Consider the following 24,017-nt stretch of genomic DNA (forward strand, 5'->3'; position numbering starts at 1 on the left):
GTGATACAGGAAGACTACGTGGAGGTGCATGACACAACAGTGTGGTTATTTTTAGGGAAATGTGACACTTATGCCAATAGAGAGAGATTTTATTTAAGAAACAATTCCCAAACTCAGCGGATGATTATTCTTATAAACATTTTAGTTTCAAAAGGCTGAAATATCTTAAACAAGAGATCAAACATTTGGGTCCAGTTAAAAATTCCACTTATTAAACCAGGTTGGAGACAGAGGGGTGGCTAGGCCAGGGAAATCTGATTGGACACGCCAGGTACAACCTCAGGTGATTGACAGGTCACTGGAAGAGGAAGTCAGAAATGCCTTTCCAGTACTGCATGGATCACCAGTGTCACTACACCAATTTGAAGTACATTTTAAAGTAGTTTCCTATTTAGTCTTCCTTTAAAGATATTACCATTTAACTGCACATTTCTAGAAGAGATTTGATCCCTGTACAAATATGACTATTAATGTTATGAAATACTATTAACCTGATGTTAACATTAAGCTATGTAGCAGTGCTAATCTAGTTATGTGGTAGCACTAGATTAGTTTTAAGATAATATAGGGAAACCATAGCACATTCAGATTTCAGTGAGTGTATTTAGGGACTACACATCAAGTCAGTTAATCAAGATTTTCACATTGAAGCTAGAAATAAAATATAAAGAATGCTGAAAGAGTACCTTAACAAAGCTAGTTACATGATCTGGTTTAATTTAAATGGGAGCTAGCAAGGCTGCTAGTTGATTTTAAAGTAAGTTACATCATGAAACTGTGGAAAATATAGCCTGTAACCAGTCTTACTTTGTTTAGAAAGATATAAAAATGAAGACTTTTGACTTTTTTTGTAAAGAGGATGGACACAGATCAGCTGAGACCCCATGTTTAAAAGTGTAGCTCCACCACTGTTACTAAAATATCAAGAAGTTTACATCCTTAATCTTTAATCTAATTAAAACGATCTTCTTTTAATTTCCAGAGAAATAAACATGGTAGCATCTCAATGAAGCACACTTTTTACGATTTTAAAGATCTCCATCAGGAGGACATTTTTTGTTTGACAGTGCTGATAGATGAGTTGTCTTATCTAGGAGAAGAGCTTGTTCACCTGCTGGTATGAAAGCATGTGAATCCTGAGATCTGAGGTCTGTGACACACTTTTCCCAGGCAGTGGAACGTGCATGTGTGTGGTTTCTTATGCAGTGTCGCCCCAGACATCCTCTGTGACTGCTCTCCTGCTCTCACATTCAGGCTCCTCAGAGGCAGGAAGAGGACGCTGAGGGTTTGATTGTACGTAGGAACTAAACATTAATCAGAAATGCTTTTGATTGCCACTCCTATAATAATAAGTCATGTAATAGGTGTAGAAATATGTGACCAATGACGGTCCATGAGTTGTGTTCTGTTTTCAAGTCATGGTAAAGTAAATGACTACAGAGCTGTGATAGTTGGCTTTGATGATTTGAGACAAGCAGAGGGAGATCACTGATTTATTTTCTCAGCTGAGGACCCCAGGGTGCAGGTCCACTCTGGGGAGCAATGACCGAGACCAGGAGCATGAACCTCTGGTCTGTTTTCAATAGAAAACAAGTGAGACTCACAATGGAAAATAATAAGGACTGAAGGTCTGAGACATGGTTTGAGAGCTGCACTTATAGCTGCACTTATAGCTGCACATAAATAGTTTTCCAGGATTTCTGAAGGTTTTTCTTTGGACATTAGCTGATTTTTCAGGCATTTTAAGTCCAATCCTTGCAGCTGACCATATAAAGAAGAAAATATTGTGTTTGCTTGTTAAGTTACTCCACACTGATCTGTGAGAATTATGACCCACTCAATAATGAAAAACGCACCTAACTCAAGGGATAAACCAGTCCACACAGATGGAAACCTGGCATGTCTCAGCATGGTGTACAGTAATACCTAAGAAATTTCAGGAAACTTGACAAGTGGAGGAAGAACGAAGAAGTGGCAGGCCAGTAAATGTCTTGGCACACGCTGCTGGTTATGAAACAATCCCAACTTCTAAGAAATTGGGATGCTGTATGAAATATTAATAAAAACAGATGCAAGGATTTGCATTTTTCATATACTGGATTTTATTCACAGTGAGTAAAGAAATATTAAAAGTTGAAACCATGCATTTTATAATTTAAATATTTGCTCCTCTTTTATTTGATACCTTCAACATGTCACAAAACGATGGGACAGAGGGGATTAAAGGTGGGAAAATAATTGGAACCATGAAGATACAGCAGGATGAACACATTGCTGCTAATTAGACAAACTGGCAACAGATCAGTAAGATAATTGGGAATAAAAAGAGCACCTTAATGAGGCAGAGTCTCTCAGAAATTAACATGGGTTCTGCAAAAAAATCTAAATCTATAAGTTATGGAGCAATTTTAAAATAATGTCCCTGTAAAACTACAAAGACATTGAATGTCCATGAACACAGTTAGTTGTATAAACAAATGCAGTTTAAAGCTCTATCCTGCAGACAGTTATTTAAACGGGACCGGAAATACCATCTTCTCCTGGCCAAAGCTTAAATTCACTCATGCAAAGTGGAAAAATGTTTTGTGGTCAGAAAAATCCAAAGGTAAAATTATATTTGAAAATTATGAATGGTACATTCTCCTGACTAAAGAGCAGAGGTGCCATCCAGTTTGTTATCAGCACTCAGTTCAAAAGCCTGCATCTCTGGTGTTATGTAGGTGCATTAGTACCTATGGAGCTAACATGCACATCTTGAAACACACTATCAGTCCTGAAAGGTGTATATAGATTTAGAGCAACATATGTTCCCATTCAGATGGCAGCTGTTCTGCAAAGGTCTTGCATATTTCATCAAGACAAAGCTTAAACTGCATACTCCTTTTATTACAACAGTATGGCTTCATACTAGAAGAGTTCTGGTGCTGGACTGACCTCAGTCCAAAGCTTTCATCAACTAAAAACATTTGGTGCATGAACTGCAAAATATAACAGAACACCCAGGACCATTGAGCAGCTAGAATCCTTTATCAGACAAGAAAGGGGCACACAATCATTGCATTCTGTATTTATTTGCACATGATGTCCCAACTTTTTTGGAACCAGGCTCATACAATTTAAATTGTGATGAACACATATACATTCAGAATCATACACATCATACACTGAGCTGCTCCCTGGTGTTTTACCACAGCTTCAATGAAATTGTCAGGTTATAACCTCCACCACTCATGCACATCCCTCCTACATCACTTTTTTAATAAATAAAAGAACAGCATGCTCTTTTGTCTTTCCTGGGGCTTCACATTCGTGTGAAGTGTATATTTAGAACAGTTGTGTGTAACAGTGGGTGTTGCGTAGGCAGATGTGAGGAGTTACTTTCAACACCAGAACAAATGACCCGTCTTCTGCAAAAACAAACATACAAGCAGAGATTCAGATGTGTTGGACACATCTTCACAGAGACTCATTTACATGAACATACACACAGAGTGTGTTTGGTTGAGGGAGATAAACTTCAGATGCAGCAGCTCTATTTCCTCCCCATGGTAGGAAACCCCATTTGCAGCCACAGCTCTGTGTGATGCTGCAGTGATGCATTATTAACCATCTTTAAACATGGATTCTCTTTTTCTCTCCATTTTACAGTTTTAATCCCACAGAGAGTGTCATAGCATGAAAATTTGTTATCTGGCTTATGTAAGCAATAAAATTTAATCATCAAGCGGGTAGAGCAGGTAAATGTTCTGTGTATCTGTGCTCCTGTGGCTCCTCCACTGGAGCATTTTTTTCATTGATTCAATCACTGCATCGGTGAAGCGGGTGAGAGATCACACAGCAGGGGAAGCCCTCCCTCACACTCCAGCTCATCAGTATGCATCCTTTAATCACACACACATATTCATTATTCACCTCCCACAGGCTATGAATTATTCAACACTCAAATTTCTACATGAGATCTATGAGAGAAGATGCAAAGATTGCCTGTTCATTTTCTCTTCTTTTCTTCAGTCCTCTGCTCTTGCTCAGCCTCTTATGCAGCATTGTTACACTGACAAATTGAGGACAAAGGCATGAGGGAGAAAAATTATAATATATATATATATATACATATATATATATATATATATATATATATATATGGAGAAGGTTTGAAAAGTGGCTTTTCTGTGTGGAATTTTCGAGTTTGTGCGTTTTCCACGTGTATGCGTGGGTTCTCCAAAGACATGCATGTTGGGTTAATTGGTTACTCTATATTCTGCCTAGGAATGAATGTGAGCATGAGTGGTTGTTTGTCTCTTTGTATTGGCTCTGCCATGGATTGGCAGCCTGTCCAGGGTGTACCCTGCCTTTCGGCTCCCGCAACCCTGAATTGGAGTAAGGGGGATGGAAATGGATTAAATATATATCCATCTTTTTTTTCATCTGCAGTGGTTTCTTGGTCAGATTTATTACTACCTAGGCAGGTATATGCTTTATGTCACAGAAAATTATGTAACTTCCAAATCCATTGTGATCTCTGGTCCGATGACAGCTGTTTCTCTTCCACAACTCCAGACACATAACCTGTGATGGCTATTAACAGGTTGCAGTTAATCTTTAGCTGGTTGTGTTCCTCCTCAAGGCTGCGAAAACATTACAGTCTGCTGGAATACAGCGATTACATCTGTTTCACCCTGTTTGGAAACTGGATTTAAATCAACTAGGATGGTGTGTGTGTGCCTGAGAATTTAACACTCACAGGTTATAAATGGTGCTGTGAACTTCTGTCACTTTCAGCTTTCTGAACCAGCCTGCTGATTTATCATTTCTGTGCTTTTTAAAATCTTTATTTCTTTACAGCAAAGCAATTACTGGACAATCACCAGAACTGACAGATGGTAACTCCCTCAGCAAAATGAAAACCTGCTTTGGTCCTTTTTCTTGAATTTTCACTCTGCAGATGCAGCAGCAATAACCAGCATGTCGCCTCGTAGAGCTTGCATTTCTGCAGGAAAGTGGCTGCTAATAGAGAGTGGAGGAAAGGCCGAGGTGATGAAGGTTCTGCAGGCTCCTGATCACAACCAGGGCTTTGGCAGTGTGACTCCCTGGCACAGAGGAAGGCGCAGCCGGAATTACGAGATGACTTCCTATCTGTCATGCATGCGCCCACACAACCAATCTGCTACTACTGCTATCTGACTGAGCCTCTCAGGACCCCTCCGTGCAGCAAAGCCTTATTTGGGTTTCCTTTATCTGCTCTTCAATGATGTATGGTGTAATTGTTAAAGATGAAGCACAGAAAAGGACTGGGTAAACTGGTTGACTTATGACAAGCAGCCATCAAACATATAAGAATTTTTCTGATATGGAAGGTTAAATTCAAGACTATCATGCTTGATTGCTTCCTGCATACATGAACCTCTTTGGTAACACATTTACACACCCATTTAGTCCAATGTTCAACTCACCTCATCCACTAGTGACTTATATTAGACACAATGTGTCATTTGATAGAGTTTTTGCCGTCACATGTGCTCAGTAAGTTCCTGCAGGATGGAAAAACAATTAAATTTTATTTGACAATTTTTACAATACGTTGCAGGGAATATTTTAAGGGTTGCTATGCAAGTTGTGTCTGGTGCTCCAGACGGAAGGACGAGGAATGAGGAAAAGAGCGCGCCGCGGGCTGTCTCATTGACCGGTTTCACCTTGTAACACATGTTCACTTGGCACAACTTGCCAAAGAGAACTCTTCTTCCTTATTCTGCTCAGACTAAAACTGTAGATTTAGATTTCGCTATTGTAACGGCCAACTGTTTGTCATCTGCAGCATATTTCCAGGAAATCCCTCTCCAGTCATAATTAACTGGAATAATATCCTCATGTCAGAGGGTTTGGGAGCACAGCCTCACACATCCGGGTGCTTATCAGATATGTCACTGGGCTGTAAATGTTAATACGAACAGAGCAGACAATATCGACAATTAAAAGGAACAGGATGCTGAGTGCACAATAGGGAACACACACGAGCATCCACACCACAATGGGACCAGTTAATTAGTGGTCCATTTCTGGTAATAACTGGGTTACTACTACTACTAATAGGCACGTTCAGATAAAAGACCGAAAATGAATAGCTACTGAGTTCTAGGATGTTATCAGAGAATAAAAAGTCCTTTTATTAACTTTGTTCAAAATACAGATTGTCAAAAAGGTTTACAAATACAATATTTTCCACCCCATGTGTACAGTACTACTAGCAGCCTGCTGAACGTTATGTTTCATAACTAAAATTGCAAACACTTTTGATGGAAGAATGACTCACTCGCTCATTCTGAGCATCTCGGTGATTTCTTTTCCCTCTGATGTAGGGTAACAGAGCCACATCGAGGCTATGAAAATCATATCAGCAAATATTCCAGCTTCATTCTTTGTTGCTTGCCCTGTATATTTCTCACTTCCCTTTGTTTACTTGTCAGTTATGCATGAATAAATACCTTTTAAAATCTATTTTTACTGGAGACTGTTTTTATTTTCTGCAGACTAACAAATCGATTCCTAAAAATAGAGCAGAAAGTAGTTTAACAGCAGGTCAGCTATAAAAAGTTTGTAAACGACAGGAATAGAATAGAACAGAATGTGAATTCTGTCAGCAGCACAGAAATAAAAGAAAACTAGAGATTTTCTCATTGATCTGATCTTGATTTGAGTATTTCTGGACTGGAGAAGCAGAGAGGCTGCTGGTTTCTTATTGTACAAGCAGTCATGTGGATTGACATGTTTTCCTCAAGCTAAGCTCTGAAATTACTGCAATCTCCAGCATCTTTCTTACTTTTTTCAGGTATTTCGCTAATTTTGTAATTCTTTTTTAGCTTCATGGCTCAGATACCAAGGAACTGCAAACATATAATATTTGAAATGATAAACAAATTCCTTATTTCAATGAAGAAATTTACATTTCTGTGAGAGGTGATGTGTTGTCACTCCTCTTACAAAATTCAGAGCAAAAATTTTGAGAATTTGGCCATCTGTAAAAGCAATATGGACATTTAAGGGTGTGCCATCACTGTACAGAAAGGGCTTGTGGGTGGGAAACTGCTCTCTGTGTGCTGCTGTGAAACATCTGATCTGAAAAGGCTGCAGACGGCTTCTGAGCATTGAGTCATTTGTCATTTTGTGTGGCAGGTTATGACCAGTGGAGTGTGCAAGTAAGTCTAAAGAAAAAAACACGGTCGTCTTATCTCGCTGGAATGAACTGAATGGGGTTGGAAAAAGTGAAAATAGTCAGCTTGCAACATTAAATTGCATTCATGATTGTTGTCATCTTTAATATGTTTAGAAAGATCCAGGTTTTGCCATTGGAATCAGTAGCCCTGTTTTAATTAAACACTTTTAATAACAGTTCAATCCGAATGGTTTATGTTAACGCCTCAGTCGGATTAGACTAATCTAATTAGTCCTGAGAAGGAGCTTTCAGTTAAGACTGCTGGTGAAAACCTCAACCATATATGCACTTAATCAGATTTTTTCTGAGATGATCTGATAGTTGTGTTTTTAATAAATGTATTTTGAGATCTTAGAAGAGGGGAAAAAATTGTTGAGTTCATGATAAAATCCCTGAATCTCATTCACAGACTGACAGCCAGGGACTGGAAAGATTTACTTTAACTCTGAGTTTGTAGACAGCAAGAGAAGTCATACTGTATACTTTCTAGTAAGAAATTAAGTTGGGAAAAGAATTAATGTGTTCTTAATTTGTCATTTTTTTCCTGCAGATTGCCCATTTTATATATAAAAAGAGTTGCTGTACATTCTGATAAAATGCTTTGCAAAATGTAAACACTCATATTTCCAAGTATTTTAATTTAGTCTCAAGTAAACATTTAAGCTTAAATCTATGATCAAAATTATTTTAGTCAGACTGAGAAAATATTGTCCAAGTAAATACAGTTACTCGCTTGTGGTGGGAACCAGAAAATGACTGATAGCACCAAAACTGAATTAAAAGTATTTTAATTTTGAAACATCCTAAATGTTTTGGTGGGAAAATGGGCTTGGGACAGATTTCACACAGGAAATTAAGACTGAACTCACCATTAACCTTACATTAATTTCCAGAAGATGGCAGTGTTATGGGTTGTTTGGATGAGTCTGTCACTCTGTGTCCTGCTTTATTACAAACCTGCCTTGTTTGCAGACAGAATAACTTTCCAACTGTTATATATAACTGGATCAAAGTAAAATGTTTTGATTTGCTGAGACAACATGTCCTCAAGAAAATTAGTCAGAAAATAACTGTCTGTTTGGGAACCTGGGGATCAGAGGGTACAAGAAAATCTCAAGAATAAATCAAAAGTAAAAGAAAAAACATATATATAGATGGAAAGTTTCTCAAATAGTCTGCATTTGAAATGTAGTTTAAAAACATTCATTAACGCTGGTAAGACTAAATTTAAAGGAAGAAATGTATAATTTGATTTAGTTTCACATTATTAACTATTTTTTCTTTTTTTTTTAAATAAACCACTAACAAATTTGTGTTTTACACATATATAAATGCCCACAGCATTTATCTTCACCTTCTGTGGCTCAAGTAGAAGATTAAGGTCTGAAAACGAATCAGAAGAGTTTGTGACCATTTGAAGCCTCCAAATTCAGAGTAGTGATGCTTCAAAAGCGCGCGCGCATCTTTAGATGACTTTGCCCTGTTAGTATTTGGCTCCATCTTATGTACATTACTTAAAACTGCAGATAGACGGTAACCGCAAATTATGGAATAAAACAGGTTCTCTCATCTTAATAAAATCACTTTATGTTTGTAATTTTCTTTTCATCAGCCCTCAAATTTACCAACAAGACCAGCACAATTCGGCCTTTTTTATATGTTTATGTTTTCTGTTTGGGTCGAGAGAAATAACAGCTCAAATTCGCCTAATCTCTAATGGGTATTAAGGCAATGCAAAATGTTATTTGTATCGCACATTTTATGTACAAGACAATACAAAGTGCTTTACGTAAAACATTAAAAGCATTACAGATGGTGCAAAGAAAATATTAAAAAGTAGTAAAAAGCAGCAACAAATAGCAAAAAAAATATATTTTTAAAAATCGTAAATTTAAACGATTATCAGCAAGATAAGTTCAAAGTTACTGTGTAGATTTCATGCATAGGCGTATGATCAAATAAATGTTTTTAACCTGGAATTATAAGTGTTTGCATTTGTTTAAGTTTAATTTCCACTGGCACTTGTTTGCAGCATAACAGCTAAATGCTGCCTCTCCATGTTTAGTCTGGATTCTGGTCTGGATTCTGGTCTGGACTAGTTGACTAGAGTTTTTGGATCTAAGCGCTCTGCTAGGTTTATATTCTCTGAACATATCACAGATGTATTCTGGGCCTAAACTGTTCTCCGTTGTAAACAATCAGAAGGATTTTAAAATCGATTCTGTGACTGACTGGAAGCCAGTGTAAAGATTTTATAACTGGTGTGATGTGTTCAGATCTCTTAGTCCTGGTTAAAACTCCAGCAGCAGCATCTGGATGAGCTGCAGATGTTTAATGCTCTTTATAGGAAGTCCTGCTAAAAGACCATAGTGATCTGGAGATGGATGCATGGATGAGTTTCTCCTGGTCTTTCTGGGAGACTAAACTTTTAATTCTGTTGATGTTTCTGAGTTGACAAAAAGCTTCTTAGTGAAGCTTTGATGTGGCTGCTGAAAGTCACTTTAACTGAAAAATATTATGTTGGAAAAATAAATATAAAACTATTAATATAATAATATAAACATTATATACCATAGTGAATTTTATTTATCTTTATTTTATTGTATATTTTGATCGGTTTCTGGTGTTAACTTGTGGTTTCAAATTAATTTTTAGAAAATCTCGGTAGTAATCGTTTCGTTCTGGAATCACGTGACTACAGAATAAATCACGTGACAGAAAAAAAAACAGGAAACTGCCAAGTTACAGTCCTCGTGCACCGTAGATGAATTTTAAAGATGTGTCCGCTTGTAAAACTTGGAGTTTTCCGAGTTTTGTGGCTTTTTGTTGTGTTTAACTCGGTGCTAGCGCTGGACACCGGCATGCTCTTCCCCCGGGAGTCTTCCTCCAGAGAGGTGAAGGAGCTGAACGGGCTGTGGGTTTTCAGGGCTGACAGGTCCCCAAATAGGAACCAGGGCTTCGAGCAGGCTTGGTACAAAAGCCGTCTGGTAGAGGTGAGTAGAAATGGAAGAAGCTGCAGCTGTATGAAATAAAACAGTTCACTTTGTTGGACAGCTGAAATTGGTCCAACTTCCGGCGCTGTTTTTCATTTTAAATCTCCACCATAAATCAGGACATGTAAACAACATGGAGTCAATTGTGTAATCAGTGAAAACGGACACAAGGTGAAAGGTTAAAACACCACCAAATGTAGCCACATTAACAACGTATTGTGGTTATTAAAGGCTTGTTTAACAAGACCACAACATTTTAGTGGAGACTGATGCGGTCAGACTGCGTTTTCAGGGTTTGTAGATGTATTTAGAGAACAGGACGTCCATTATTGCACGAAGACTGAAAAATGAGATTAAAAAAAAAAGCTTGAAATATCATATTTGTGATGTTCAAATAACAACGTGGCATTTAATCATTTATATAGCAACTAAAAAGATCAAGTTCAAATAATTTCAAAGTTTAGATGATTATTAAAAGTGATTATGATTATTATTATCGTTATATTATGCCATCAGATTTTGGTAAGCAAAGATCTGTCCTCTCATAAACTTTGTCTAGACTGGCCCTGTGATCGACATGCCAGTTCCTGCCAGCTACAATGACATCACACAGGACCCAACTTTGAGAAATTTCATTGGCTGGGTGTGGTATGAACGTGAGGTGGTGGTGCCTGCTCGCTGGATCGCAGATGAGGGCACTCGAATAGTTCTCAGAGTGGGAAGTGCTCACTATTATTCAGTAGTGGTGAGTATAACATCCATCCTCCTGTGCCATCCTGACATTTGGGGAACAATTAAAGTCTCTGTGGCTTTGAGATTTCTGTACAGCACCTCAATTGATGTGTTAATTCTTTCTACAGTGGGTGAATGGGGTGAAAGTGACAGAGCATGAGGGTGGTCATCTTCCTTTTGAAGCTGAGATAGGCAGTTTAATCCGGAAGGATCCAATCATGCCATGCAGGATAACCATCGCTGTCAACAACACTCTGACCCTGCAGACTCTGCCTCCAGGCAGCATCCAGCACATGAACGACCGCACCAGGTAACCCCTTTCTCTTTAGCTTTTACTTCATTACTGATTGATAAGTACAGTCATTGTTTATTTACAGAAGGAAAAACATTTAGAAAATTCTGCTGCTTTCAGCTCAGTTACTTGAACTGACCACTTCAGCTTGAGTTCAGTTTTTACCCTCGTCGCTGACTTGAGACACTTTCTGCAAGCAGTTAGTTTTCTGTCACCACTTCAACTTATCTTATATTTTTTTACTTCATCTCCTTTCTTCTTTTCTTACCACAACTCTCTCTTACACTCTTGTTAAGTTTTTTTTATCTTTAAAAACTTAGATATCAGTTTAGGCATGATGGCTGATGGAGAAAATGTAATTGGTCTACAGATATCCTGATGGGTTTTTTGTGCAAAGCATCTACTTTGATTTCTTCAACTATGCTGGGATACACCGCCCTGTGCTGCTGTACACCACTCCCAAAGTGCATGTGGATGACATCACGGTGGTGACAGACTTCCTGGATAACATCGGTAAACCAGAAAGGTGGTCAAAGTGCATCTCTGCCAAGACCATTAGCCCTCTCTTTTATGATAAACAATTCTACTATACTGAATATTTTTCCCTAAAACACTGAATCTGCGCCCAATATTTAAATTTGTTTGCAACTGGTTTTCTATAGTTAAAATGAAATGGGTATATTTTGTGTCATGAAGCTAACAAAGGAAGAAATAAATATAAGATCCTTGGTGCAGGTAATGAAAACATATGATACCACTGAATCTCATTTATTAAAATTCACATCCTCAAGACTAATTTATAATTTGCAAAACTGGTGTGACTCTCATTTTCATCACATTTATTGTGTTTGTAGGACTTGTCAAATATAAAGTGTCAGTCCAAGGTGCAGCCACAGCCAGTGTGAAGGTCACATTGATGGACAAAGGGGGCCATTGTGTGGCCTCCTCCAATGAGCCATCTGGATTGCTCAAAGTGGTTGACGTTAAGCTCTGGTGGCCATACTTGATGCATGATAGCCCAGGTTATCTTTACTCCATGGAGGTAAGACAACAAGCCTGAACTGCCATCATATAAGTGAGACTGATATAGTATTTAGGTTAGGTTAACTGAGTTTAATGCAAATTTCCCACTAATAGCGTCAAAAGATGGCGTCTGTCATTAAAGCTAACATTAGGATTTTTGATATATTGATAAAAAAACCTTGTTATAATGTATAATAAAGTCAGGAAGTGATGTAGTTTTCCAGCTAGGCAGGTTGCAGTCTTTAACATTCTGTGGGCAAAAATAAATCAAGTGTTTTCTTGGAAAAATTCTGACTTTTGACTTTTAACATTTAGGTTCGCCTAACGGCAGCCGATGAGAAATCAACATACGAGGATGTTTATACTTTACCAGTGGGCATCCGCACCGTAAACGTCACCAGCACCCAGTTTCTCATCAACAATAAGCCGTTCTACTTTCATGGGGTTAATAAACACGAGGACGCTGATGTGAGTATCACTAGAGGGAAGCCAAGTCTTTGCAGAGGACTCGGGGACATTAAGCTTTAAAGGTGCATTGTGTAACAAAATCAAAAATCAATGAAAGAAAAAAAGAATATATATTTAAAAACTGTTTCTATTGGTGCCTAATTACCAATATAACTTATATTTTTATTCTCATAGAATGAGTTATTTATATCTACTTGCTGTGGGTCCACATACATGGCAGCTTCCATATTTGTGCCATCATTTTCACTACGGTGTCTCTGAATGGACAAACAATTCTTCATGATGTGAGAACCCTCTGAGCTTTAAAACTACAGTACTGACTCTGTTTTGATAGATTCTAGATCACCATTTGGGATAAGTAATACATTAAAAAGGTCATATAAGAAGACAGTACACACATACACAATGTGGAAGTAGTTACCTGTAGTGCAGTCATTGCTGCACCTGAGACCACTGAATCCACTCAGATGAAAACATGCTTATGTCTGGAAGAATTTTGGCCACTGACGGCCACCGTCCATTCACATCTGTGCTTGGTATTCAGAGTAATTTCTATGCCCATCTTTAGCACTAGATGTCAGTAATTCTTTCACACTGTGTCTTTAAAACAAAATGTCTGTTATTAAATTCACACTGATGACAAACAATTCCTGATTTTTTTTTTTACAGTTGAGTAAGTAAATCCTTTCTTTTTTTTTTATTTTTTTTTTTTATTTTATTGTGTTGTAGATTCGAGGTAAAGGCTTGGACTGGCCCCTGATCGTCAAAGACTTTAATTTACTGAAGTGGTTGGGGGCCAACTCGTTCCGCACCAGCCACTACCCCTATGCTGAGGAGATTCTGCAGATGTGTGACCGTCATGGCATCGTGGTGATAGATGAGTGTCCAGGAGTGGGCATCAAAGACATGTAAGTGTCATGTTTGAATGTTCAGGGCAGTGAAAAGCTGTACAATTTATCAGTGTTTTCCTGATCTAATTAGATGCTGTCTAATTAATGTTTAAGTCCTCTTAAAAAATTTTTTACAAAACCTGTTTGAGTTACATGGATGAAAAGGAAATACATGAAGTGTAGGGAAAATGACATACAATAACATTCTGATCATTTTATAGATAAATCTAAATTCCATTCGGTTTTCAGATCACAGAACTGTGTAAAGGTTTAATTTCTTTATATTTTACTTCCATAGAGCCAAACTTAGTTGAAATCTTTTAAAATGGTCGCATATTTTTCCCCAATTTCTTTAGTTTAATCAATAAAAATAATATAATTTTACAACACAATTTCTCAACCAACAAGGCCTTAATATACTTTCTATTTATCTTTGCATGCTTCAGTAGCCCCAACAGGAAGTTCCCTAGTTTCCTGGAGTTATATGTATAAAATAATCAGGGGGTTGGTTGAGACGTTTGCACAGTGCTGTAACCGTGAACCTCCGCATGCATGTTTGCCTCAGTATGAGGCAGATGGACACAAACAGCGTCCTTGTAACCTCTGTGCGTGTTTGTGCGATCTACAGATTAAAACAGTGCTACCAGTGTGGTGCTGGACTGTACCTGCTAAATATTGGTATGTTGGAATCACCGCTTTGTGCATGATTTCTGGGATTTCCAACATTTTATTTATATTTTATCCCAAGTTCTTTTCAGATGGGTTTCAACTTGCTTTGGTCACAATAGTTTATGAATGCTGAATGTTGAGTAGTTTTAGCTTGCATGAAAATAATTTCTTTAGGCCAATACACAATACGATAGGAAAACATAGGGATTATCGTGCAGCTCTGAAAGATTGAGCTTGTGGTACAAAAGTCGGCCCTGTGATGGGCTAGTGGTCTGTCCAGTGTGTACCCTACCTTTAGCCTCTTAGCAACTGGGATGAGCACCGGTCTCCCGTGGCCTGGCATTGGAATAGGTAGGTGTAGAAAATGGATGAAATACAAACATCAGCAAATTTCTTCTCTATTCAGCAAAGTTCAGTTCTTTAAATATGACTCAGATTCTAAAATGACCAATCAAAATAATTTAATCTATTCTACACATTCACAGTGAATACACCTCTGTTATACCACTTAAATGACCTTGTTTCATTGTAAAATAACTGCTTAGACTTTATTATAGTTTCTTGTTTGTTTCTGAATTTAAAATTAGCCTCACTGTGAGGAAGCAGCAAAAATCCGTGAACTTTTTTTAAACGCTTCATAGTTCCACTTTTAGTTTTGATGACAGCGTCCTCGTTAACTTTAGAAGATGTCATTGTCAAACATTTTTTGATAAGCTGCTTTGTGATTCTCTTTGTAAGACTTTTCCAGCTGTTCTTTGCTGAATCGTGTTTCTCTCTTTACAATGACCTACAGAGGTTGGAATCGGATCAACCAGCATAGCTGGTCAGATCAAATAGTTCTTGTTTTGACTTTGGAAACTCTTTTGGAATCTGCCAGTATACACTCATTTTTCATCTTGCCAGCCAGTAGTTTGGTATTTATGTGGGTCATCTGTAAATGTCATAGCTGATAGGTCATTATCAAACTGTCAACTCTGTGCTTCAGAATTATTTATTCACTGTGGTAATTTTGGCCAAATTCATAGCAAACATCCATCTGAGCTGCAGAAATCTTTCTTAATTATCAAAACAGGCTTATGTTGTATATTTCCAACCATAGTTTAATCTGGTAGTTTTGGATAAAAGAGCTTGACTTTTTTAAAAGATGTTTTATCGTAATATGTTCACCCAAACATGCTGACGTTATACACCATGTTTTGTGTGAGCTGTCACAGATGACCTGATTTGTGTTGACAATTTGCCCATGTCTTGTCTTAATGTTAGATAAATAATGGTGTCATTATAGGCTGGGATCTGTGGCTCAGATTGGTTGTACAGTAGCTGGATCTACATGTCCTGATTACTGCTGCTGCGATTTGATTACTTTTTTTTCTTTGACACCAGTTAGATTTTAAAATTTCTACAAAACAGACTCAAAGATGAGGACGTTTTTGTATTCACAGGTAAATTTATCAATTTCAAAGTCACAAGTATTCACTTACTTGATGTTTAGTTTTATTAATGTGGGCTGTATTATATTTTAAATATTTTAAAGTATTTGTGATTGTTTATAGATTGTATGTATGTATATATATATATCTTAAGAGGGATCTAAGAATTTCACTGGCAATAATTATTGACGTAATTGTCATATATATATATATAGATATAGATATATATATATATATATATTTTGTCCCCTCGCCCTCCTTGGGCGGTCTCTCATCCATCCAAGCTCGGGTCCTCTACCAGAGGCCTGGGAGCTTGAGGGTTCTGCGCAGTATCTTTGCTGTTCCTTGGACTGCTCTCTTCTGGACCGAGATGTCTGAGGTTTCTCCTGGGATCTACTGTAGCCACTCTTCCAGTTTGGGGGTTACTGCCCCGAGTGCTCCGATGACCACGGGCACCACTGTTGCCTTAACTTTCCAGGCCTTCTCATGTTCTCCTTTCAGGCCTTGATATTTCTCCAGTTTCTCATGTTCCTTTTTCCTGATCTTGCAATTGCTTGGTATTGCGATGTCAACCACAACGACTTTCCTCTGCTGTTTGTCCATCACCACAATGTCCGGTCCAGTTACCATTTTGTCGGTCTGGATCTGGAGGTCCCACAGGATCTTAGCTCGGTTATTCTCTACCACCTTCGGAGGTGTTTCCCACCTTGACCTCGTGGCTTCCAGTCTGTACTCTGCACAGATGTTCCTGTACACTATACCAGCCACTTGGTTATGACGCTCCTTGTAAGCTTTCCCTGCCAGCATCTTACACCCTGCAGTTATGTGCTGGATTGTCTCAGGGGCCTCTTTGCACAGTCTGCACCTGACAAGGGTCTTGTCTTGTATGGTAGATCTGGGCTTCTATTGCTTTGTATATATGTGTATATATATATATGTATATATATATATATGTGTGTGTATGTATATATATATATATATATATATATATATATATCCCTTTAATTGCCATCCAGATACAACAGACATTAAGTTGTTTGGCCAGAATAAACTTATGTAAAGACACATTTAACCACATTTAACCTCAAAATCACTGACAGCTCTTTTTCATGGTGGTGGCAGCAGCATGCTCGGGGATGTTTAGCTGCTAGTGGAATTGATTGCAGAAAGTGGAGAGAATAATGAAGGCGGAGCCTCAAACCATCCGCTAGTCAGTGGATACAGGATGGTGATGCATAACATGGAAAATGTGGTTGTAGGACGGATAAAACAGGCTGAGATGGAGCCGTTTGCTAACCATATTGCTAATCCTTACTGTCTGAAACTGGTAACCAGGGCATTATAGTTGTACAATAAGATACGACTATAAAGAAATCCTCAAGTTTGCTGTTGGAATTTCTTCTATGTGACCACATAGAAGAAAGCATATCCTTAGTGGAATAGTTCCTTTGTAAGATACTAAATTATTACTGGCCAACAAACCAGTTGAAAAGTGAGTGATGAAAAAACATGTCATTGCCAGTCTATGAGTTCTGTGTGACGTGTCTTATGTGCCATTACAGTCGCAGTTTTGGGAACGCCTCTCTGGCCCACCACCTGGTGGTCATGGATGAGCTTGTACGGCGGGACAAGAACCATCCCTCTGTGGTCATGTGGTCAGTAGCCAATGAGCCTGCGGCAGAGATGCCGCCAGCTGAAGAATATTTTAAGTAAGTACTAGTTTAATGTTTAATTTTGAACAGCTCTATTCATCAAATAGTCATACCCAGACAAATAACGTATAACTAGGTTAATCATAGTTTAAAAATGAATTAATCATGATTAATCACCATTCGTGACTATTACTAAAATATGCCTGTTTTTACTGTATTACATCAACAGAAAGAGCAAGACAGTGCTTACAAATATTTAATGTTAAGTGACCTTCACTTGGGGTTTTCTTAGCATTTTTACATTAAAGGATGACTTTAGTTGTAACAATCAGTTCAGTATTTCATGAAAACAAAAAGAGATCTCATTTGTGTCGCCCTTTTCCTGGCCAGTGCCCCAGGTCAGTCTTCATAGATGTGTGCATGGCTAGCAGATTTTACATCTGTGTCACTACCAAACCTCATTAACACTTAAAAGTAATATGAAATGAAGGCAAATTAAATCTAATTGAAATTGGCTGTTATCAACATGTTTCATTGTTCAGCTTCATGTGACATAAGTCTGACTGACATGAGACGGATAAATTTAGCTTACTATTGCTACCACATCCAAATCAACATTTTGGGGTAAATATATGCTGTTATGAACCATGAACCGCTTTTAGTTTTCTAGAGGAGAAGGCTGCCGCTGCGCAGACACAGAGGATTAAGGCGGATTTATACTTGCGACGTCTGCGTGTGATCGGTTACAGCGTAGCGTGAGTTTGCTCTCGAACTCGAGCGTAGGGGGTACACGTCATTTTGGTGTTGTGTTGTAGTTTCTCCTCCTAACCTGAAGGTGGCAGCAGGGGTGGTATCGGCCAGTAAACTCACCAGGTCACAGTTCTTTTGATGGTTCCTTTCAGTTCAGTAGGTATTTTCTGTATTAAAACAACAATGACATCCGGTATGGTTCAGTTTCTTTATTAGCTTGGGGAATAAAACAAAGAAATAGTTCAGCCTCTCATCAACTTGATCCACTGGGTGTTGTTTTAAAAACGGTGGTTACCACACAAATTCAGCAAGAAGATCCAGATATCCGGAAACTCGTAATCCCAAATTGACCAATCACAAGGGAGTACCTCCGCGTAACCGCCTGCATAGCAGGGGTGCACGCCGGGTCTGGAAGAGGTGCGAGTCTGGCCTCCGCGGAGCTACAAAGCGCCTACGGCCGTGATGCAGACGCCATGCTAGTATAAATCCAGCTTTACAGCAGCGACATTTGTACAAAACTGCAGGTTTTTTTTTTTATAAAAATCAGAGAATTGTCCGGGAGTTGAACCATCTCACCAGGACAAGTGGGAGGACAAGGGTACATTAATTGCATTAAAAATATTAACGCAATTAATTACATAAAGTAGTTACCACCGTTAACGCGTCATTTTTGACAGCCTTACAAATATCCTTTGTTAGTTTTTTGATAATCATTGGTAATGTAGATTAAAAAGCCAACTAGAATCCCCAAAGTTGAGTTGAATATTAGTGCCTCTCTTGATGTGGTTCTGGCCCCGTCTTCCCCTGTGCTGTCATGTTAAGAATGCAGAACGACCAGTCAGGAAGTTGATCTCAGCAGCTGGAGCTCAGTAACAGCCAGAGGAGTCGGAGCAATGAAAACATGACCTGCTCCATCACAGTACCCATCAGTTAAACTGTTGCGTGGGGAGAACAGAGTGTACACATAATTCTACTTGCACAAACATGTGCTTTGTTGCCCTAAATTTATAACGAACTTAATCAGATTCTTTGCCTGTTTGTTATGTAACAGTGTCACCTTCCATCTGATATGTGGATTTATTTTTCATGACTGCTTGCTCACAATATACTCACCCACAGTTTTTTCTTACAGGACTTTGATAAAGCATACCAAAGCTCTGGACACTACCCGCCCTGTCACCTATATCACAGACAGTAACTATGCAAGGGACAAAGGGGTGAGTCTCTTTAGCTTTAATCTCAGTACACACAGTATATTTAAGAGAAAACTTAATTATTTGTACGACTTTCATGTTACACGTTGACCGATTCTGCGTTGTGTTTGGTTAGGTGCTCAGTGATGAAGACGTTTGTAGCCATTTTGAAAGCACACCTCAGCAATGAAACCCAATTATCAGAGTAAGTGAGGAAGAGAAAGAGAGAAAGTGACAGAGCAAGAGATAAGAGTTAACATCAGAGTGACTTTTACTGGTTGGAGAGAGCTCAGAGAAGAAACAGGGTGCAAGATGGATACTTAATAAGCCTTTGTTAAGGGGTTGTCAAAGTGGGTAAACCTGCCAAAGTTCAGTAGTGCAGCTTTAAAAATATATGTAAACACAGTTTTGAAATAAATTAGTGAAAATTGCATTAATGCAGTATAATTATGTCGCTTGGATCAAATTACTCCTGCATGTAAATGTTTTACTAGAATCAAACAGTAATGCATCCTCTACAATTCCCAGTTTGGCTTAAACCCAGAGATAACAAAACAAGCTGGTACACAGAAGACAGCATGCATCTTATTTGTTCAAGTAAATAGAAAGCATAGAGCGAAACAAAATGCTCAGAACTTTAAATCTGTTCAGTTCACTGATCAGCATGTACCATTTTAATGGCATCTTAATTTGTGTGTGATGTTGTGATTATTCAGAAAAGCCAAATACTAACAAGCTAAGGAGGAGCATGTAGTCATCATCATAGCAGGGTGGACAAATAATGGTCTATAAATGGATTCCACATCAATGCATACAGGAACAAATCTAATTTAAATGAATCTGGAGCCATTAAAGTAAGTTACCTGGGTACTGTTTGACTCACACAACAAACACACTAACACACACCCTCCCTTTGTTGCCTCCTGTTGTTATATTTTGATAGTTTAGAAAACCAGACACAGAAATGTCCATCCCTCCATCTATTTTTTTATACTTGCTTATTCCAGTGCAGGGCGGCAGGGGGCCGGCTATCTCAGCAGCTACTAGGCAAGAGGCAGGGTACACCCCGGACATCACAGGGCCACACAGAAATGTCAAGTTTTCAAGTCACACTGGTGTACCCAGCTGGAAAATTCTTTCTCCAATAATTGGTTGCAAAATTTGTCTAATGGGCTGCTGCATGGAACCCTGCATTCCCAACTTTACCAGGCTGATTTATAGAGTCTTCAAGCCTTCAAACTTTGAGCAGATTTTTGTTTGTCTTTGGCCACACAGTTTAGACTTTAAAGGTACCAGGTAGTAATACAACACTGAAATAATCATTATGATCAAAGTAGGGAAAAAATATAAGAACTGGTCTAACGTGGCAGCAGATCTGATGTGTTGAAACCATATGAGATTATCAACCTGATGTTTTATGAATTTTATTCTAAATCCATCCATCACAATTTGTATTACAAATTAAATTTTCCAATACAAGTCCAATATTTATCACTGTATAATTAAACATCACACCAACAAAAGCAAAGTGTCTTAGAACAGCCGCTTTTTACTGACTTCTAGTAGTTTAATTTCTTTAGTTGCAGCGAAGTAGGAAAGTGCACTGCAGGGTGTGTTGGTAAATAGTGACTTCACTGCTGGGTGTAGTCAGCTGGGGAAGCAAAATTCTCACCAACCTAGTGTTAAGTAACTCTTTGAAATGTATTTCAGCTCATCATATAATAGAGCAGTGCACTGTTTCAGTTATTAATCAGTCGCTTCTCAAAGTCCGACCTCATCATAAATGATAAAGAAATGCAGCATGTGTGACTGCACTCAGTTTATTGTTGCTGGCTCGGTCTCTATAAAGAGAATACTCCTTCATACTTTTTACACTCAGTTGAGAGTGAGGACTACCCGCACAAGAAGCGTGTGCAGGGAAAAAAACAGCAGATATAAGTCTGAACTTACAAGTCCGTTCATGTCACTTTACTGAATGTTCTTGCATATCACAACAGCAGCTTCCAGTGAATCAAATAAAAAGTAAGGAAGCAAACTTCAAGTTTGAAGGTATTCTGCAGAGTTGTATACGTTAGCATTTAAAGCTAATTTTCATATAGTGTTGAATTGTTGACGTGCCTGGGAGTGGGGGACGTCTTTCTCTGTGTGGTTCTTGGGTCTTGGGCAGTGAATATTTGTAATTCATTTATCTACAGCCAAATAAAACCAAGGATCCCACTTTATAAAATAATTTTTGTATTTTTTATGAAAGTAATATTTTATATCTTTGCAATAACATATAACAGCGTCTATCAAAATTTGTCTTTTAAAGTTAATCTATAACTTCACAACACCACAGAGAAAATGGACAAAAAGAAGCAACAAAGATGATCAAATTTCCACAAATCTTTGAGTTTTTGTTTTGTTTTTTGTTGGGTTTTTTTTTTGTCCCCAGGCTCCTTTTGTGGATGTAATCTGCGTGAATAGTTATTTTTCCTGGTACCATGATCCAGGCTACGTGGAGGTTATCCCGATCCAGCTCAACACGCAGTTTGAGAACTGGTATGGAAAGTACCAGAAACCGATCATCCAGAGCGAATACGGAGCAGATGCAGTGGCGGGGGTTCACAATGTGATAATACACACACACACACACACACATTTGACTGTCAGTTTGTTTTGCACCAGAAATGTAGTTTTACAGTTTTATGTGGTATCCTGAAACTACATTGAATGGTACAGTTTTGCTCAATCTTATTCTCTTTACATCTGACTGGTCTTTCCAGGATTAAACAGCCTTATTTTCACTTTCCAGGACCCCCCGTTGATGTTTACTGAGGAGTACCAGAAGGTAGTGCTGCAGAGCTACCACGATGTGTTCGACCAGAAGAGGAAGAAATACGTTATTGGCGAACTCATCTGGAACTTTGCCGACTTCATGACCACACAAGGTGAACTGGAGTTTTCAGAACTGCTCACATACCGGGCGTAGTTTTTAAGCTTAGTAGCCGAAATCTTTTTAATATTCATAAAAATATGAAGTTCTTTTCCTCTTGAGTATCAGGTATCAGGAGAGGGTTCTTCTTTTTCCCAGTAAATTTTACAAAAACACTTTTTCTAACACATACTGTTCTTTTTTTAAATGATTTGTTCAATATCAGAAGAATACATTCATTTATTTATTAATAGTTAAAACAGTTCAGGTGATCTAACAAGACTAATTTATTCATAAAGCTGATTTTGTTCATATTGGGCAAGACTTTTTCTTTTGGTTCCTGCAACGGAGGCAAATAGAAAACATAACAGACAAAATAAATAAACTAGATAAACCAAAAGTGGGATAAGAGGAAGCAAAAGCTTGTATAATGCATAACACTTTTAACAACAGAAGATGATGAACACAAAGGAAAAATTTAATTTGATATATAAATTTTCCCTTCAGCTTTGTTGACCCTAATAGCATCACAGTGTCATTCAGACGAATGAAAGCCAACAAGGACAGCTTGTATTTCCACATTTGTTACCTTGATGGGTAAATCCAAGCATAGACAGTGTTTCTGGTACTTGACATAATATGAATATTATTTAAAATAAATGAATCTTCTTACGCTGATATGAATCTTTAGTTTATTATGATTATATTAGTTGTTAAGGAAATGCCATGTTTTGTCATGTCTACAGGGATTACTCGTGTGGTGGGGAACAAAAAGGGTATTTTCACCCGACAAAGGCAACCCAAAGCAGCAGCTTTCATCCTGAAAGAGAGGTACTGGAGACTGGCTAATGAAACGGGCCAACTCCCCATTTGGACCAAATACCCTTGCCAACTCTGACAGTGTTTGGGTATCCATACCAAGATGAGCTCAAACTCATGTAAAACCAAGGCTTTCTGAAGAAATTACAATTTAATTCAGTGTGTAGAATATTTCAGCATCAGTAGTCCACACCAACACATCTGCAGTCAAACTTCATCTTACGTGCAGACTTTAAGCTTTAATTCAAAGGACTGAATTTAAATTAAATACCACCCCTTACAATGGGTTTGAAAATATAACTCCAAATAAAATAAAATCTTTAAAAAGTCAAATGACTATTTCAAGTCTTATGCTGCGCTTACACCAGAAGACTTTTACAAGATTTGCAAAAGACTAGAAAAATACCAGCTCACATCTAAAGTCTCAGCCTGTGATTTGACAAAGACTGAGTCACTATTTACAGACTACAACTAGATTATTTTAACGTGTTTTTTGTGATATGTTGGACAGCTGATATGGAGCAGGGCTTATCTGCCTACAGCAAAGCAAGCAAGGGGAGAGTTTCCCTCCAGGAATTACACATCATCCTTATTAAGTGTGGCTTTGCATCTGCACCAGGTGTTACACCGACTCGCCAGAATCTGGAGGATGAATGAGTTTCTATTCTCTTCTCATTTGTTAGATCATGATACTGTAACACATAAATGATCCACAGCAGACGTCTACTTCTTAATAACCATCCGCTCCTCTTTCTGGACGGTTCTTTGTCTTTTTTTTCCCGTTTTTGCCGGTGTTCGGGATTCCTGTTTCTGCTTTTGTCAGAGCTCATCTATTGGTTGTTGATCGTGTTTCGTCACTGCGATTTGCGATAATATCAAACATGTTATATGTTGTCGCCAATCCAAGATTAGGGAAAGATTGATGTTAAACAGCTCAGATTAAACCTAACAATTGAGATGACGGGAGCGAGTGTGACTCCAGTCA

General features: G+C 38.2%; 1 protein-coding gene across 1 annotated transcript; it reads left to right on the top strand.

The window, feature by feature from the left end:
- The first annotated feature begins 9,925 nt into the window (after positions 1–9,925).
- On the top strand, positions 9,926–23,708 carry gusb (glucuronidase, beta). The gene is made up of 12 exons (XM_042008505.1): positions 9,926–10,200; positions 10,760–10,945; positions 11,061–11,242; positions 11,595–11,737; positions 12,079–12,266; positions 12,563–12,715; positions 13,445–13,623; positions 17,267–17,413; positions 19,239–19,323; positions 21,734–21,910; positions 22,094–22,229; positions 22,960–23,708. Exons 1-12 carry the CDS (start codon positions 9,985–9,987, stop codon positions 23,109–23,111), a joined length of 1,944 nt encoding a protein of 647 aa, XP_041864439.1. The 5' UTR covers positions 9,926–9,984; the 3' UTR covers positions 23,112–23,708.
- The last annotated feature ends 309 nt before the right edge of the window (positions 23,709–24,017 follow it).

The sequence above is a fragment of the Melanotaenia boesemani genome, chromosome 15 (assembly GCF_017639745.1).
Source record: "Melanotaenia boesemani isolate fMelBoe1 chromosome 15, fMelBoe1.pri, whole genome shotgun sequence".
In the NCBI taxonomy this organism is placed as follows: Eukaryota; Metazoa; Chordata; class Actinopteri; order Atheriniformes; family Melanotaeniidae; genus Melanotaenia; species Melanotaenia boesemani.

Bases quoted from the DNA above. Each gene is read 5' to 3' on its own strand.
- gusb (XM_042008505.1), top strand. From the start codon at position 9,985: ATGTGTCCGCTTGTAAAACTTGGAGTTTTCCGAGTTTTGTGGCTTTTT. The intron at 11,738-12,078 runs GTAAACCAGAAA...TTGTGTTTGTAG, and splicing joins AGACTTCCTGGATAACATCG to GACTTGTCAAATATAAAGTG. The intron at 12,267-12,562 runs GTAAGACAACAA...TTTAACATTTAG, and splicing joins GTTATCTTTACTCCATGGAG to GTTCGCCTAACGGCAGCCGA.